The 19,045-nt window shown below is 43.7% G+C and overlaps 1 protein-coding gene across 3 annotated transcripts in view; it reads right to left on the bottom strand.

Moving 5' to 3' along the window:
• TTC3 (tetratricopeptide repeat domain 3) overlaps window positions 1-19,045 on the bottom strand; it is an 86,527-nt gene that overhangs the window by 48,316 nt on the left and 19,166 nt on the right. The window contains exons 11-14 of one of the 3 annotated variants that reach the window (XM_075854601.1): window positions 18,828-18,882; window positions 12,401-12,569; window positions 8,519-8,567; window positions 6,771-6,852 (exon numbers count right to left, since the gene is read on the bottom strand). In XM_075854601.1, the coding sequence (XP_075710716.1) occupies window positions 6,771-6,852; window positions 8,519-8,567; window positions 12,401-12,569; window positions 18,828-18,882 (355 nt within the window). Of the gene's footprint in view, window positions 1-3,389; window positions 3,592-6,770; window positions 6,853-8,518; window positions 8,568-12,400; window positions 12,570-15,588; window positions 15,813-18,827; window positions 18,883-19,045 lie in introns of those variants that run through there. The other 2 variants (XM_075854602.1, XM_075854603.1) reach the window with 2 other exon arrangements.

The following is a 19,045-nucleotide window of genomic DNA, read 5'->3' as shown; positions in this document are numbered from 1 at the left end:
GAACCATTAAAAATACACGTGTCCGTGTGACGCCCGCTGTTTAACGGCCAGACGGACGACTTATACTCTCGTCTGAATGAGCCCTAAGGGTGTATTCGCATCGCCATCAGAGTAACGTTCTGCTAGTCGACTGCGTTATTGTTTCCTCCCAAAAAAACTGAAACCTTACGGAACGAAGAAAAAACAAAAGCATTTGCAACGGAAGCATTACCAATGAAATCAATGGTAATGCAAACGGAAGCTATGGTTTCTGTTTGCCCTTCCATTAATGGGTTCCTCCGACGGCAAGGTCTGACGAAAGTCATGACGGGAGCCCGACGCTGATGTGAACAGGCCCTAAGCAGCAGTTACTTCGATTTTTAAGAAAATATCCAAAACCCATTTTTTAGGGATCAAGTCGGTTCTGAAGTGTCAGAAAACCCAATAAATCCCCCCCATTTAAAAAACTGCACAACTCAAAGTATTCAAAACAAGAAATAGAAAGTTTCTTAACCTTTTCAGCGTGTTGTAGGATTTAAAGCAAAGCGTAAAACAGACATTTTTTGCAGAAATTCCATTTAAAGTGGTTGTCCAGTCCTAAGAAATTGATGGCTTATCCTGAGGCTAGGCCATCAACATCTGATTGGTGGGGGTCTGACTCAGCACCCCTGCTGTTTTGAAGGGGCCGCAGCGCTCGTAAAAAATCCTTCCAGTTCATTCCTCACCTGCCTGCACGGTGAATCTCTGACACTTGTAGTGCGGTTCACAGTATTACAGCCGTCACCCATTCACTTGAATGACGTTTCATATGCCGGTCTGTAGTAAGATGCGACAGATTGATTAAGAGGCGCACGTTGCTTAATAGATTTGTCACCTTGTCGGCTGCCTGTACACCAGAGTGAAATCTACTCCAGCCATGAACTGGCATAACATTTTTGCTATTTATTGCTTGCAAAATTGGCAATAGCCCAAATGTCGAAATTTTCACGACTTTTAAGCAGTTTGCAATTTTTAAGCCAGAAAACTGCTGTGGAAAAAGTTGGTAAATTCCCCCCAGAATGTGTTAAATAATTCTATTAAGTTGTGGCTGTACATCTTTAAATACCAGTTTACAGTTTTAATATATAAATCTATATATGAAAAAAAAAGTCCATGATCTTCCATAACAGCACGCAACCGAAAATGTATTAAAGGGGTTTTCCCACAGAGGACATTTAGGACATATCCACAGGATCGGACAAAAACATTAGATAGGTGCGAGTCCCAGAGGTGTGACCCGCATCTCTCTCTAGAAAGGGGGCCCCCTAAACCCCGTTCTACCTTTTTCTGCTCACGCGGTCTACCGGCCACTTACTGATTACATGGTCGGGAGTTACGGAAATAGCGCAACTCGCTGAGCTCGGCTGTTTCCTTAACTCCCATAGTAGTGAATGGCAGTTACGGAAGCAGCGAAGCACACGAGCTACGCCGCTTCCGCAATCACTACTTAGTTCTTTAAGAGTTCCCGAGCTACACTGTTTCCGTAACTCCTGACCATGTAAATCTGGAAGTGTCCAGGAGTCGCCCTGAGCACAAAAAGCTGTAACGGGGTTTAGAGGACCCCGTTCTAGAGATAGGTGCGGGTGCCAGAATTGGGACCGCCGATACGGCTTTTCGTGGCAGTCAAAGGGCTTTTCACTGCGGCCTAATAAAGATCCTGCACGGGTGTCCCTTACAGGCTGTAGCCGGTGCTCGGCTGTCTGATGACGACCGGGCTCCTGCTCCAACAGTAGCGATCAAAGTTCTTAGATCGCGACCGTTTAACCCCTCAAATGCTGCGGTCATTAGCAACCACTGCATGAGTAGTTTACAGAGGGAGGGGGCGCTCTCTAATTATAGTAAACAGTATACGAAGTATACCAAAGCAATATATCTGCGATCTAAAGATCGCACCGTGAAGTCCACTAATAAAAAATGTACACAAAAAAAATAAAAATAAAGTCAGCATATTATTTTAACCGCTAGATGAACGCCATAAAAAAAAAAAAAACACGCACAAAATAACGTCAAAATTGCTACTTTTTTCCACCCCCCCCCAAAAAAAGAAATAAAAGGTTAAATCAATAAGTCCCATGAAACCCAAAAAAGTCCCGCAAAAAACTAGTGATGGAAAAATTAGAAAAAGTTATGGCTCTTGGAAAGCGGCGATGCAAAATAAAGTTATTTTAGATCAAAAGTGTTTTTATTGTGCAGAGGTAGTAAAACATAAAACCGATACATATTTGGCATCGCCGTAATCGTACCGACCCATAGAATAAAGAATGTTAGTTACTCCGCACAGTAAACGGTGTAAATGTAAAATGCATAGAATAACGGCTAAATTCCTGGGGTGGTTTTTAGATCCCCCCCCCCCCCTAAAAAAAAAAAAGTTAATAAAAAAATTCTATATAACCCAAAACGGTGCCATTGAAAAATACAACTCATCCCGCAAAGAAAAAAAATAAAATAAAAAAAGTCCTTATACAGCCATGTCCACGTGAAAATAAAATAGTTATAGCTCTTTGGATGATAAGAAAAACGAAAAAATGTGCTTGGTCATTAGGGCCCAGAATGCATGCAGGGGGAAGGGGTTAAAGGTGCCCATACATGTAATGGTGATGGTTATCAATACGACTGGAAAAAATACAAAAAATTTAAAAAGGGATCGTCCAGTGTAAATAAAGTTTATTTATAGTCTGAAAAAAAGTTCAACAACATTCATGACCACAATGTTTCCCTATGGGAATCAAAGTTGCAAGCGACATTGCGAACACTCCAAAACAACCAGCCTAACGATAATGTTGTGAGTCAATAGTGATTTTATCATCACTGACAGACCTGTACAAAACTAAAAACAACACAGAATTCACAGTATTTGCACGGTATAAACTTAGCAATGCTACGTCAATACACAAGTTCAGAAACATCTTGTACTAATCCTGTATTCTAGTCCAGAGCTGTATTCACAATTCTGACATTTCTCAGCACTCCCTGCCGATTCAAAATCTTGACCGAGCTAGAATACAGGCTGAAAATCAGGATCGGTACAATGAAATAAGTATTAAACAAGGTTACTCAAGTTTGTATGTAGAATATAAAACCATGAGGAGGTAAGAATACACCGTGTAACAGTGCGGAGGAAATTGTCACGGAGTAGCAGCAGTCATTGGAAATAACAGATTACCATGGTTCCCAGCAGAATCTATGGGGATTAATAACACGTTTAAGGCATATCCACGAGCGTCAGTAGGACGAGGGACTGCGGACACGCTTGCAGGCAGGTTGGAGAGATGGCCGCTTATACTTGTGGCCTTTCCAAAAAAAAAAAAAAAAAAAGATAGGATTTACGGATCAGGAAGTAAATCTCCAAAACAAGAAGTCAAAATACGTACCCATCTGTTACTATTAGTAGCCAACCTCCTCTCCAGCAACAGCAGTAGTTCTAGGAGCACAACAAATACCCACATGCACGCTCTCTTAAGCATGGCGCGCTCTAAACTTTTACCGTTGCAACTCATTGCAAATAATGCGCGCAGCTCCAAGAACGCTCCTATCACTCTCCAGTTGTCCATAGCCATAACACGCCTGGTAACCACCGCAGACAGCGCTCCCTTCTCCCATACACAAAAACATTAAGCCTTGAACCACAGCCAGTATTTTGTTCTTCTGCGACACACACAAATCTTGAAATGCATCTGAAAGTAATTTTTTATTCTTGCCAGAGACATTGCACAACGTACAAACGAGAAAGCGAGAGCTCCCCAATTGCTTATTATGCAGATGAAAGCCAGGACAACCCAGATTACTGATATTAACTCCTTGAGGACCAGGCCATTTTGAATAATTTTTGATTTTGCCGCTTTGCATTCTGACGGCCTTAAAGGGGTTGTCCACGACCGGACAACCGAGGACCTAGCCACGGGATGGGTCATGTATATATGATCCGGACCACGCACCAATCAGCTGTTTCCAGCTGCCTCCGGATGTTTTGAACAATACGAAGTAGTTGGAGCCGGAAGCAGACGGCTCCGCCCACTGCATAGCAGCCATAGTGAAGAACAGCATCTCTGCTCCTATACTACTTTTCTTTAGTTTGATTTTTTTTTTCTTTAATAAACCTACGGCTCACACACTTAGATCAAAATGTGCACTAAGAACCGCACTATTGTAAGTAGATTCAGCAGGAATGCAGATTTATTTATATTTAGTGCCATTAGTGTTCACAGTGTGCGGTGGCCATTCTCTTGTGTGCTGTATATTTGCAGTCACAGGCGTTCTTGCACCTGCATACGCGTTTTGTTTCATTTTGCTGGAATGTGCTGTTCAAACTTTGGTGTTTTATGGTCAGACAGCCCTTGGTTTCTTCCATGGTCCCTGGACTGTCTGCCCATACAAGGTACGGGGGTCCTCATCAGGTCACAGGAAATTTCTGAGATCATATCAAATCTCAGTCTCTGTCTGCCACAATCGTTTATAATTATTATAACTGGTGGAGTGCAGCACGTTACTTTGCCACTAGTGTCATTATGGACGTCGTCATGTCTGCAGGCACCAGCAACACCACATACACTCTGAATCCTTCCAAACTGCCCATTTAAAAGAAAATCTGCCAGATGTTTTACAGCCTCAGAACTGCCATAGGGGAGGGGGGTGGCATTAGAAACCTACCATTTGCCCCGATAAGTTGCATGACCAAGAAATCCTTGTTTAATTCCCCAATGTGGTGGTCGCAAGTGCCACTCTCTGCTCTGAGTGACGGCTTTAGTAACCAATCAGGGGACTGCCAGAGCGGTCACTAAGAGCAGAAGGGCGGAGCTTGTAGCGCACAGTGAGAAGCCCGGAGCACTTACACATCAAGTCCCGCCTCCGTGACCGCGGCGCCGGGGGAATTAATCATTGATTTCTCAGCCATGCAACTTGCATGACCAAGACAAATGGCATGCTTCCAATGTCCTCCCCCTCCCCTATATCGCTCGGTCAGTAGTTTTGAAGCCTCAAAACGGTACAATTTTCTTTAACATAAGGAAAAGATGACAGCATTATATAGTATTAAAGGGGTTATCCAGGGAGAAAAAAAATGTTCTCCAAATGAAAACAATGTTAAATACGGGCACACTTCCTAATGTACACGTCTTTGCGGTAAGGTGTCGTTTCTTCGTTTAACAATATGCTGCTGGGTCACCGGAAGTCCTGTAATTCTGTCTGAAGAGATGACGCGCTGACACAAGCCCACATGACCGAGCGCGGCCTCACCACTAGACGTGTCATCATCCCACGTAACCACTGGGGGGGGGGGGGGGGGGTGACACTGATGTCCCTGCAGAAGTAAGCCAGCCCCCTTCTTCAACAGCGGCATCTCTGACTCAGTTTCACAGCACTTGCGCATTGTAATAGCTCGCAAACCTGAATTATAGTATGTCGCTAGCTATTCGCTATCGCACGCTACTCACTGATTCACCAATGGAAAAAAACGTTTCTATTATTGGGGGCACTTGTGGCCATTGTGAAAGTAGTGCTGTGTGTCTCAGAGCGCCGGGAATGCAGTAAACAGTATTTTGTGTAGGCGGGGACACACATTAGATGGCGGAACGAAGTGCATGATGGGATCTGTAGTTTACTGAGCACGCAGAAATGACAAGTCCCGCCTATTATCCAGAAGTCTGTCAGCGGCTCCAGCATTACATCGGGGATGGGGGAGTGACACTTAAATGTGTTTTAATTGGGGAAAAGTAGTTTGATCTTTATATAAATATCTTTAGACATAAATGTTTGCATTTGTGTTTTTCCACTTGCTCGTTTCCACAGTGCAAACAAATACTAATGAAAGGCACCCCAACAACAAGTGATAAAGCAGAAATGTTATGAACAGACGCTAGCTAGACGAAGATTTTTTTAGCTGTGACGTTTACTGCTATTCAATTAGACAAAAGGTCTGGTCACATCATGGAAAAGCTTCTATGCTAAAACTTAAAAGGCGCGTCTTATATTTATATAAATTTTCACAAAAATTGGGTAGCAGGGCACCAGACTACAAAAAACAAAAACAAACACACTTCGGCTCCTAAGTGTAAAGATAAGAGTTTGTTTTGGTTAATACTTGGATTCCCCCATAGTGCCCTGTTCACACTGAGTTTTTTTGCCGCGGAAACCGTGGCAAAAACCGACCAAAATTGACTCCCATTGGAAGTGGAGGCATTTTTTTTTACCGCGAGCAAAAAAAAAAAAAAAAAAACCTCACTGGAAAAAGCAACGAACACTATCCTGACGCGTTTTCGGCCTCAAAAACCCCATTGAAATCAAGGGGAGACGGAAATACACTATTTTTGCTCGTTTTTTGGCACAAACGCTCGCGGTTATTCCATCTTTCTGTTGGAGATCGCTTACAAAAAACAAAAGTGGTGAAAAAAACACTTCAAAAAGAACGGAGCTGATTTTTTCCAGCCAGAATTTTCTGCCTGTGTGAACATACCCTGAAACAATTCTGGTACATGTTTCCTCAGAACTTTGTATTGTGCTGTTCCTCCTCCTGGAAACTAACGTATAAATTTACAACTAATTGTTGTATTTCTTTCTTATATTTCCAAGTGAAAAACAGAACTCTGCCATTGTACTGTTCCTCTAAGAATTCATACTTCAGAATTGATATTTTATGGGGAATTCAAGTATTTACGAAGTCAGACGTGTTCGGATAGGTGACCGGTCCGCTTTAACATGTTATACAGGAGGTGTGCGAGGACTATGGTGAAATATTTACACACTCAACAAATGCATACCTTCTCAGGAATATCTTCCCATTTGCTTGGTGTATCCTTAATGTCTTTGTTTTCTACAACAGATGTGAACTGGGCTGCAATCCTTGAGAAACAAAATCCACATGAATGGACAATGAAAGAATAGTGAGATAGGACAATAGTCATGCTTACTCATAAGGCTTCGTTCACGTCTACGTTGGGGTCCCGTTCTGACTGAGGTTTCCGTCAGAACGGGACCCTGAGCAGACACCGACAGAAACCAGGGGTTTCCGTTTCCATCAAACTGTAGTTTTGCCGGAAGCAATAGCGTAGTCGACTACGCTATTGCTGCTCTATTGCTTCCGGCAAAACGACGGGTCCGAAACACAGACAAACTGAAACCACGGGCACCGCATACGTCTCCATTGAAATCAATGGTGATGGAAACAGAAACCTCTGGTTCCCGTTTGTGTCTGCTCAGGGTCCCGTTCTGACGGAAAGCTCAGACGGAACGTCACCCCAACGCAGATGTAAACGAGGCCTTAGCTCACACCTCAGTTACTTTTGAGAATTCCTGTAAGATAGTTGAGTTCTGCATTTACAATAAAGGAAGTAGTGCAAATTAGTGTGGGTAGTTTTGTGGTTAAAAGTCATATTCGGCATAGAGAAACATTATTAAGTAATTAAATAGACACTAAAGCTACAAATGAATAAGAGAGCACAGGAGATAAACTTGCCGCAGAATAAGGGGCAGGGCTTAATCTGTGTGTCCTATTACAGACAGAGCAGTGGGAGAGGCTTCTGCTGCAGACAGTTGTCTCTTAGCCAGACACAAGAATGTAAAAAGAGAAGGGAGGGATATGGCTGATCTCCCGGGAGACAGATTTTTTTTTTATATATTTCTCCGTTTTAATTGCAATTTGAGACAAAAGAGGATGAAAGAAAAGAAAGTTCAATGGAGAAATTGCTGCCATTGTTTATTTTGTGTGTATTTTCTACATTTAGGCTATGTTCACACAGAGTATTTTGGGGGAGGAATATCTGCCTCAAAAAACCGTTTGGAACTTTGAGGCAGATATTCCTCTCCCTGCACGCCGATTTTCGCGGCAATTATCGCGCCGTTTTTCGCCCGCGGCCATTGAGCGCGGCGGGCATAAAACAGCGAGAAATACGCTTTCTCCTGCCTCCCATTGAAGTCAATGGGAGGTCAGAGGCGGAAGCGCCCGAAGATAGGGCATGTCGCTTCTTTTTCCCGCGAGGCAGTTTTACTGCTCGCGGGAAAAAGACGCCGACGCCTCCCATTGAAATCAATGGGAGGTGTTCTCGGGCCGTTTTTGCGACGCGGTTTCCGCGTCAAAAAACTCGGCAAAATACCCCGTGTGAACATAGCCTTAGTGTTCCTTTAATTAGTAAGGTGGCCAAGGGAGTGTGAGCCTTTGTTGTGACACAACTCCAACGTATTCCTCTGTAGTCGATATATTATATACACAAGTGCTGTACTTTTGGAACAAACTAAAATCGGAATGGAAACTGGAGTGGTCTGATCGTGTGCGAGTATATTTAGCAAATTCTTTAGTGAAAAGGCAATTTCACAAAGTTGATGGGAATAAAGTTCGGCAACACTAACCAAACCTATGACAATCCTCACAAAATATTAGCATTCCGTGATTATTACAAAATGTTCACGTCTGTAAATCATTGCTTAAGAGGCTTCACAGGGGCGACTGACAAAACGCTCCATAAAGAACACAAAAACACCCAACTCGGGGTTAATAATACAGATTACTTACTTCTTCTCAGTGGTACTTTTCTTTTTAGAGTTTTTCTTCACTTTTATCCCTAGTAGCCATTGGAAGGACAAAAAAAAAAAAAAAAAAAAACAATATATAAGCAAACAGATACCTTTACAAACACTACTTATGCAACTTATGTTTTGGGGTTTACAACCAACTTAAGGAGGGTATTCCCATCAATGTCTGATAGATGCGGGTCCTAAGGGTGGGACCCACAATATGCTTTGGTTGGAAATCTTGATTTTTAACCCCTTAAAGTCCAAGCCATTTTTATTTTTCAGTTTTTCACACTCCGCCTTCTAAAAGTCATAACTTTATTTGGTCGACATAGCCGTTTGAGGGCTTGTTTTTTGCGGGACAAGTTGCAGTTTTTTATGGCACCATTTAATTAATGTACCAAGTAATGCACTGGGAAAGGGAAAAAAAAAATGATTATTTGTGGGGTGAAATGGAAAAAAAACAAAAGCACAGCGATGGCTAACTTTTTTGGGGGTTTCATTTTAACGGCGTTCAATGTGCGGTAAAAACGACCTGTTCACTTGATACAATTACAGCGATATCAAATTTATGTTACTTTTATGTTTTGCCACTTTTGAAAATAAACGATTGTTTTAGAAACTTTTTTGTCTTGTGTCAACACATTGAGAGACATACAGGTTTTATTGTTCCATCGATTTAGCGGTGTGAGGGATTATTTATTGCGGGGCGAGCTGTAGTTTTTGGGTACATGAGACTCTGATCACCTTCTATTCCATTTTCTTGGGGATTTAAGGCGACCAAAAAATAGCAAGTTGGGTGCTTTTAAGGTGTTCACCGAGCAGATTAAAAAACGTTAGGGTATGTTCACACGACCTATTTTCAGCCGTTTTTCGAGCCGTAAACGGCCGAAAAATCGGAAGCGTTTATCGCGGCCTTTTTTTACGCGTAAAAAACGGCCGAGAAAAAAGGAGTGCAGGACACTTCATGGTCCGTTTTTGGAGCCCTTTTCCATAGAATATTGAAAAAAAGCTCAAAAAACGGCCGTAAAAACGCAAGTGGCACAAAAAACATCTGAAAATCTGGAGCCGTTTTCCCTTGAAAACAGCTCCGTATTTTGAGACTTTGACTCTGCATGTGAACATGCCCTTATATTGACATAGTTCGGACTTTTATCGATACGGCGACAATTATATTAACTTATTTTTTTTAACATTACTTTAGGGAAAAAAAGAAAAAACATAACAAATTTTTTTATACTTTTCATTAGTCCCCTTAGGGAGATTTGAACGAGCGATTGTCAGATCGCTGAAACAATACGGTGCAATACTAAATGTATTGCAGTGCATTGTCATTTTTACAGGCTCCTGTTAAGCCCTGCCGGAGATAGGGCTTAATAGAGGCATGAAGACGGCAGACCTGGCATGACAACCATCTGCACCCAGCGATCCCGTCACGGGGGCCCGCCCTCTTTCTAACGGCTTAGATGCTGTGGTCAATATTGATCGCAGCATCCAAGTGGTTAAACGGCCACGATCACAGCGATCTCTATTCCTGGCTGTTAGGGTGAGGTGTCAGCTCTAACCGCAGCGTACGAAGCAGGCTTAGAGCGTGAGCCTGTTCCATACTTTAACCCTGCACAAGGTGCGTTAATGAGTTAAAAGGAAACGGTCAGCAGTTTTGAGACAGAGTGATACAGGGGAGGGAATTGTAAGAATACATTTCGTCTTAGTCACGCAAGTTGTGACGTTTGATTCTCCCAGCGCAGCGATCGCAAGTGTCTCTAAACCAGACCAGACCAGGCGGTGCAGGAGCACTTCCACATCAATTACCTGCCTTAGAGGCACTTGAAATCGCGGTGCCAGGGGAATCAAACATGGCAACTTGCACGACCAAGACAAAAGTTATGTTTATAGTGCCCTTCCCCTCCCCTATTTCGCTCTTGAGGCCTCGAAACATCTACCAAATTCCCTTCAAAAGTCGCACATCCCCAAGTTTACAGCATTACAGTAGACTGCGGAGCTGAAATCTCTGTTCCCTACTCGTTCACACTTTGATTACTTTTTTGCATGCCAAAAAGTGGAGCCTAGAGAGAGGTTGCCAAATAAATTAAAGCGTTATGCTTTTTAAAAGGAAAACCAAAAAAAAAAAAACATCAAAATAAAATGTGAAAAGGGTCTTCGTGTGTTTGTTTGTGGGGATTATTATTCCATTAGGTCTTCACACCTGGTACGGTTCAGTAGTCTGAGGTAAATAAAACAAAAATAAATTATATGCAACAACAGCAATACAGTGGCAATTCCGTAAATGTAGCGGTATGTGGGCTTGCTTTTTGCGGGACAAGACGTAGTTTTCATCGGTACATGGGACTTATTAACTTTTATTATTACTTTTTTGGGGGCAACGGAAAAAAAGTTGCAAACTCACCTTGCGGCTTAAATTACATGTTAGGTCTATTGTTTGGGTAATTACAAAATCGCTGTGATACCGTGCGTGTATTTTTTTTTTTTTTGCACTTCTACTAAATAAAACCACTCTTTAAAAGGAAAGTGTTTTTTTTTTTTTTTTTTTACTGTGCATCTTTATGAATACATTTTTATTTAACAGGAACTAATTATTTTTTCAGGCCCACCAGGGGACTTCACTATGCGATCCTTTGATCGCAGATACGCTTTATATACTTCGTATACCAAAGAATTATTGCCTGTCCGTGTAAAACTGACGGGTAATCTATTAGGCCATGACTCTAGAATGGCCTAATAGACATATGGCCAGGGAAGGCCTGGGGGCCTTTGTTAGGCCCCCCGGCTGCCATGGCACCCCATAGGACACCCGCAAATGCATTTGCAGGCCGCCGATGGGTGATTGAAAGAGCCCCCTCCCTCTGTAAACCACTTCAATGCCGCGGTCACTATTGACCTCAGCATTTAAAAGGGAACCTGTCACCAGCATTTCACCTATTGAACTCTCCTCATCCCTGGCTGGCCGCTACTGTCAAAAGTTCATTGCGGTTATCCCCTCTCCGAAACTCCTCCTCCGACCGTAAAGAACGGTCTGAAAATATTTTGTGCCTTGTATGGTAATAATCCGGCAGTCTCGTTCGTTCCACCCACCGCAGAAAACTGGCCCGCCCTGAATGCCAAAATTTCGGCATATGATACGAAGGATACCGTTCCCTGCTTCGTCCAGGGCCTCAAATCTAGTTGCGCCTGCGTCGCTATGGTGTCCCGTTGTGCACACGCACCAGAACAGGATTTCGTGTGTACAGGGGGGGGGAGGAGAGGTCGATCAAAAGGGTTCACTCGGAAAGGCTCGAGGAATGAAGATATGACTCTTTTTGAATGAAGAAATGAGTTATGCTCATTAGCATATGGCGCAGGGATAAAAAAAAATAAAAATAGAATACTAAAAGGTACCGAGCCTACTTAGAAGATTAATTATAGGTTACATAAGATATTTTCACCCACTTCCACCAGGTATTACTAGTTTAATAGGTTATAGGTTAAGGCTGGTGACAGGTTAAACAGCCACGATAGAAGGGAACTTCAAATCGCTACCATTAGAGCAGGAGCCCAGCGGTCAGACAGCCGAGCACCAGCCTGCCGGGATATCCGTGCAGGACTTAGGCTAGGCCACTGCCTTTTCACGGCAGCCTAGCCTAAGGCCCCTTAGTGACCGACGTGAGAAGGTTTATTGGTGGTCACTATGGGGTTAAGAGGCTAAAAGGTACATAAACGCTAAAAACAGTAGAAGTGCTGAACCCAATTAGTACACGAGGCCATACTAATCGATACGGCTTCTTGTTTCTATCCATTTCATTGAGAAATCTCTTAAGTAAGAAGAAACTAGAATACGTGGCGGACTGTTATAGAAAGGAATGAACACCAATATAAAGACGGTCACCTTCACTTTCTGCCGCCTCCATATGTTTGATGAATCTGGCGTGTTGCTGGATTAGGTCACGGATACCCTCAGGACAAAGTCTGCACAACTCCTGCGCCTTTTCATTTGATGAGACTGCATGTTCTGTTTCCCCGAGTAAATAAAGAGCTTCAGAGAACCGATAGTGGCCCTAAAAGAAGTCAAATAAATAACGTTCCATAAAGTTTGGTTACAAAACTTAAAATAGGTCACATGTATGGTGCATACTAATGAACAAATACATAATAAATAAAAGAATAAGTTTACACAAGAGCAGGACAAATCCTTTAAAAATGATCTTAGGCCCAGTTCACACTGAGGGGTTTTTTTACACTTATTTTGACGCGGTTACCACGTCTGAATCAGCGGCAAAAAACTGCCGTAACCGCCTCCCATTGATTTCAATTAGTGTCAGATTTTTTTCCCGCGGCTGTTTTTAGCTGCTAGCGGTAAAAAAAAAAAAAAAAAGCAGCATGCTCTTTCTTGCCGCGGTTCCGCCACTGACCCCCCCCCCCCCCATTAAAATCAATGGGAGACAGAGAAAGCGTTATTTACCGCGACAAGAATTTGAGAAAAAAATTTAAAAAAAACTGTATACAAGGCTTAAAGCGATCAACCAATTTAAACAGAGCAGAATATTTAGGCCTCATGCACACGACCGTAGTGGTGTGCACGGCCGCGATCTTCGGCTCGGGCAGCTGTGGAGTATCACCCGCGGGCTGCCCACAAATCGCGTTCCATGCTCATAGCCGCGTGAATTCATTTCTATGAGCCTGGACCGTAATAAGACATGTCCTATCTTTTTGCGGTCGAGGCTCCTGGGCAATGCACGGACCGTGGAAACCACAGTGGCGTGCATGGGCCCATTGAAATGAATGGGGCCGTAATTCACCCTCAAAAATACGTTCGTGTGAACGGGGCCTTAGATGACAGATCAGTTTTTGTAGTATGTTTTAAGTGTACATAATACATGTCAGTTATTTATATAACATACAGAGAACGGTCAGTATATTGCCTAGTCACATCTGCGTCCATCAGAGAAGAACAAGGGAATAACTGGAAGCACTGACGTAGTTGCACCCCTGACACCACCAGCGGCCGACGGAACCCATGACTAATGGGTTCCATCGGGGGGGGGATCTGGTTGGCATGCTGCGCTATGGTTGCCGGTATTTTTGGCAGAATCTGCGATGGGGGCCCCTAACGAAACCTCCAATGCAGATGTGAATTGGACCTAAGTGAGCGCTCAAGCATTGCAAATTGTTGTAGCCAAACACCCAGCTATGTGCCCTGACCAGTTCTGCAATGAAGAGGTTGTTCCAAGATTAATTTCTACATTTCCCAGTTAGATCAAACAAGAGAAAAATTTCAGTTGGAATCTTTGTAAAAGAAAATGCGGCTGTGCCGTTCTATACTTGTTACGGCGCCCCCTATTGGTATTGTAATTCTCTCTCAGAACGCCCACTTAATGCTTGCAGATGCCCAGTCCTCCCGCCCGGATCCTATTCTCACCGGCACTGTACACATGTTGACACTCAGAGGTGGTCTTGAAAGACAACAGGGGGCGCCATAACATGTATGAACGTTTTTCACGTCTGTGTGCTGTCCGTTTAAGTAATGGACTGCACACTGACCAATGCAATTCAATGGGCCATTCACACCTGTACTCTGTGAAAAACACGGGTGCCCGTTGCGTGAAACTCACCGCATGACCTATTCTGGTCCGTTTTTACATACCAGACTCGCCCATTAAAGAATAGTGTGTAAAAAAAACGGGCCGCACATTGACAACCTCTGTGTGCTGTGCGTTAATCACATCTGCAGAAGTGGAGGAAAAAAAAAAAGTAAAACCAGGAAGTGAAAAACGGAAACCACACGGACGCAACATGGAGAGTCATAGGTGTGAAGAACGGCCCTATTACAATTGAAAGATGGTTATATTTTGCGGGATCAGTAACATGTGATCGCACCGGCTGTGGTTCGCACGCGGTTTATCGGCAGGATCTGTTGCGGATTTGCCTGAAAATTCAGGGCTGACTGTTAGATTTTCGCCACGGTTATGCCCCATTCAATGGATCTAATCGGTGTGGGGCTACACGACGCGTTTTTTTTTGGTACGGAAACCACATTACAAATAGACGTCACTTTGTTTTCCACTCCATACACTGCGGGTGTCGGCTGTGTTTTACAGTTGACACCCGGGACTAACAGCTGGGAGCGGCGATCGCCCTGTTCCTGGCCGTTTAACCCCTCAAATGCTGCAGTCAATTGCAACCACAGCATCTGAGGCATGAAAAAGAGGAGCGGCCTCCACTGACAGCTCATCCCCTGCCCCGGCAACGCGTTCGGGGGCTGCCGATAGTGGTCATGGCAGCCCAGGGGCCTAATGAAGGCCCCCCAGGTATGCCTTTACTCAGCCTCTTAAAAAGAAGCCTGTAAAAATGACAATATACTGGTTAAAGTCCCCTATGAGAACTAATAGATTGTGTGAGGCCCCATGCAGACCACCGTAAAACCGCAAACCGTACCGCAGTCCGCGGTTTTACGGACCCATTCGGTTCGATTGGTTGGGGACACCTTTCCGTAGCGATACGGATAGGTGTCCGTGCCGGGATGTCCTATTTTTCGGGCCGTGCTCTTATACTTTGTATTGGAGCACAGCCCGAAAATGCGGACGGCCGTGCCCGCAATCGTGGGCTATGATTACGGGCACGGTTGTGTGCATGGGGCCTAAAACAAAAAAAGTTAAATAAAGTTTTTAGTAGTGAAAAAAAAAAAAACTTTTCCAATTTTTCCTCAAAAGTAATGTAGAAAATAAAAAAGTAAAACAAAGTTGGTATCGCCGCGTCCGTAAAACTCTGAACTACTACAATATAGCGTTACTTAACTCGCACGGTGAACGCCGTAAAACAAACCCAAAAAACTATGGAGGAATCAGTTTTTCCCAATTTCAGCCCACAAATAATATTTTTTCCGTTTCCCAGTACATTTTATGGTACTTTAAATGGAATCTACAACTCCCCCCGCAAATAATAAGCCCTCACTCCGCTCTACTGACGGAAAAATAAAACAGTTATGGCACTTAGAAGGCGGGAAGTGAAAAACGAAACTCAAAAAAGGCCTGTCCCGAAGGGGTTAATTGGCCGCGACATCGCGCAGGACACACAAACCTTCATTTTCTTGATCTTCTTCCTGGAGAGGTTCACGAGCTCCGCACTCACTTGCTCCGCCATATTATCTCATTGACAGCTCTGAGGTGAAGCGCTGACAGCTGATGGGCAGCAGGGGGTGACAGGCGAGCTGGGGGGGGGGGGCGCAACGAAGGGCGAGCTGCGGGGGACAGAGGATGGGAAGCTGCCGAGACGCCTCAGTAACTACACAGCCGGAACTTCTCCCATGTGACCCGCTTCCTGCGTTTTCATTGGCTGACGGGACACAACATGCCGTGCGAGGGACGAGCTACAGCGCCGACTGCCGAGGCCTGTCATGTGACCCGAGCCCGGCCTGCTCAATGGCTGAGCTGATGGCGGGAGAAACGCTGGCTTGCCAGACAACAGTTTGTAATGACAAAAAAAAGGCTGTCATGACACGCGTAGACTTTGGGTGGGAAATCTCGAAGCGGAACACAAAAGGAAAAATTTCTACATCTCTATTTTATTTAATACTTGGTTTAGCAATAAAAACACCAAAAACGGCATGTGCGATCCCAGGCGAAAAGCGTTTACACGTGTCATTTTTGTGGCGTTTATGGTCGCGATATCAAAAAAAATGTAGAAGCTTCTTAAAAAAAAAAACACAACTTTTTTGTAACAGAACGGCGTCTGTAAATACACTCTAATATCGACCAAAAAACGACTCAAATTCGCCACCGTTGTGGTCATATCGTGGTTTTTGCCAGGATTTTGGGAAAACATTACCAAAAATGTGCTCTGCCAAAAACATTGGTTCACAATTACGAATTGCGTATTTTACATCAAAGCGGAGGATATTTGGCGTGACCTGTGCCAAATTTATTAAAAAGGCGCTGCCTCTTAAATTTGGCGCTTTTTGAACTAATTTACGTATGTTAAAGCCAAACGTGCGTCATCATTTTGTGCCAATTTGACCGTCTCCTGGGAGACCAGCTTACTTTACTTACCACTTCAAATTTAGCAAGTGAGAAGCTGCAAAATTGGCGCACATTAGTCATAAAAAGGCGTCAAAAAAATTATGTAAACAAAGATAAATGTGGATCAGGTAAATATACCCTACAGGTATACTCACACGCTTAACAAAAAACGGCTGTAAAATATGGCGCCGTATTCAAGGGAAAATAGCTTCTGATTTTCAGCCATTTTTTTTACTCATGAAGCGTTTTTTTTTACGGCCGTTTTTGGAGCGGTTTTCTATTGACCCAATGAAAAAGTCTCCAAAAACGGCTCAAGATGCACTTTTTTTTTACGGGGCGTTTTAAAAAAAAAAACAAAAAAAAACAACCCGTGGGAACAGAACGCAATTTTTCCCATTGAAATCAATGGGCAGGTGTTTGGAAGGCGTTCAGCTGAAAATAGGCCGTGTGAACGTACCCTTAAGATTAGGAGAAAGCGCGAGCATTACGTAAACCGTATAGAGATGTAGAAACGCAGCAAAAGACTGGAGAAAACAATATCGGACAGACGTTTTTTTTGCGTTTTGGTGCAGTTCACAAATTTAGCATTGAGATCACAATTGCTTTTTTTTTTATTCTACTTAACGAAACCATTTTAGAAAATGTTCCCATGGCCCGAACGGAAATGTTCCTAGCGAAACGCGTTTAAAAAAACCCCACTTTTTTCTGCATTGAAGTCAATGGTCGCGTAGCCCAATATATTGGTGCCTAATATGCTAATTTTGAGCAAAGCTACAGAGAGGAGACCACCTCTCCCCTCAGTGGGCATTTCCTCCTCGATCACTGTGACGCTGTCCAATCAGAGAAGACAGCCTCACAGTGGCGCAGAATACCAGCTCTGATTGGACAGCGTCACAGTGGACAGCCTCAGTGGTGCAGAATACCAGCTCTGATTGGACAGAGTGAAGCAGAAGGCAACGCCTACTGAGGAGAGATGAATTCTCCTCCTCTCTGTACCTTAACTCAAAATTAGCATATTATGTGGTTTACCAAAAAAAAAGCCCTGACCGGTCCTCTTTAAGCCGGCCACACACATTAGATATAGGTCAGCCGAACCCGCCGATTTAGGCTGGGTTCACACAAGCACATTAACGTCCGTAATGGACGGACGTATTTCGGCCGCAAGTCCCGGACAGAACACAGTGCAGGGAGCCGGGCTCCTAGCATCATAGTTATGTACGACGCTATGAGTCCCTGCCTCGCTGCAGGACAACTGTCCCGTACTGTAATCATGTTTTCAATACGGGACAGTAGTTCCACGCAGAGGCAGGGACTCCTAGCATCGTACATAACTATGATGCTAGGAGCCCGGCTCCCTGCACTGTGTTCTGTCCGGGACTTCTGGCCGAAATACGTCCGTCCATTACGGACGTTAATGTGCTTGTGTGAACCCAGCCTTAGGCAGGACCAGTCAACTAATGTGTATGGCCGTTACCCAACTCTCCCCCGACAACGGCACAAGTCGGGGGATAGAAGGGTCGGGAATGTTTATTTTAAACATGTCCAATGCTTTTGTTCGTTCTCCCCGAGAACACACGCACGCTCAGCCGAACGAGCGCTCCGCCGACAGCAGTCTAAAATGTATTGCCAGCTTTAGACCGGGTTCACACGTAGCGTAAAGATTGCAGATTTTCCGCAATTTAGTTGCGGAAAACCGGCAGCGTAGTGGGTAAGATTTGAACAAATCTTATCCACACGCTGCGTAAATGAGTGAAAAAAACAAACAAAAAAAAAACGCTCAGAAATTGACCTATGGTACGTTTTTTTCAACCAAATCACTGCTTTTTTTCTTGTAAGTTCCTTCTCTAATTCAACGGGGGAGGTAAAACCCGCAACAAACAGATGTTGCTTTTTTGCTGCAGAAAAGCTACGATTCCGCTGCAAAAAACACAACTCAATTATTATTATTATTTTTTAAAATCTTATACTTACCCAGAATTCTGCGCTTGTTCGTCTTTACATCCCATGTGACCACTGCAACCAATCACAGGCTGCAGTGGTCACATGGGATGAAAAGTCATCCTAGGAGGCTGGGCTGCAGGATGCGTCACTACGGGGAAGTATGAAACTTTTTTACGTGCAGTTTTCTGCAGCGAACAACCCAATTTGGTGCGCTTATTGGACCAGAATTCCCTGCCGCGACCAGTGTGGATACAACGTGTGTTTTTACGCAGCGGATCCACCCGGTGTGAACATAATTCAGCGTGAAAACCGGTTTAGAAACGACCTTAAAACAAGGAAGTGAATGCAGATCATACCCACCTTTGGCCAGGTGTTCTTTAGTATAACTGCTCTCTTCCCATCACGTAGCGCCTTCCTACAATAGATTTTGTTTCAATTAAAAAAAAAAAAATGAAGACATCAGCATCACAACCTATAACAGAGCGAACTGCAAATAATAAGGGATTTATTGTTATGATGCAAATGTCAGACATGTAATATGTCCGAGCTCGTGAATCTTGCCATATATAGGTTTATAA

The sequence above is a fragment of the Rhinoderma darwinii genome, chromosome 2 (genome assembly GCF_050947455.1).
Source record: "Rhinoderma darwinii isolate aRhiDar2 chromosome 2, aRhiDar2.hap1, whole genome shotgun sequence".
Classification (NCBI taxonomy): domain Eukaryota; kingdom Metazoa; phylum Chordata; class Amphibia; order Anura; family Rhinodermatidae; genus Rhinoderma; species Rhinoderma darwinii.
This window is presented reverse-complemented; position numbering and strand designations above follow the sequence as displayed.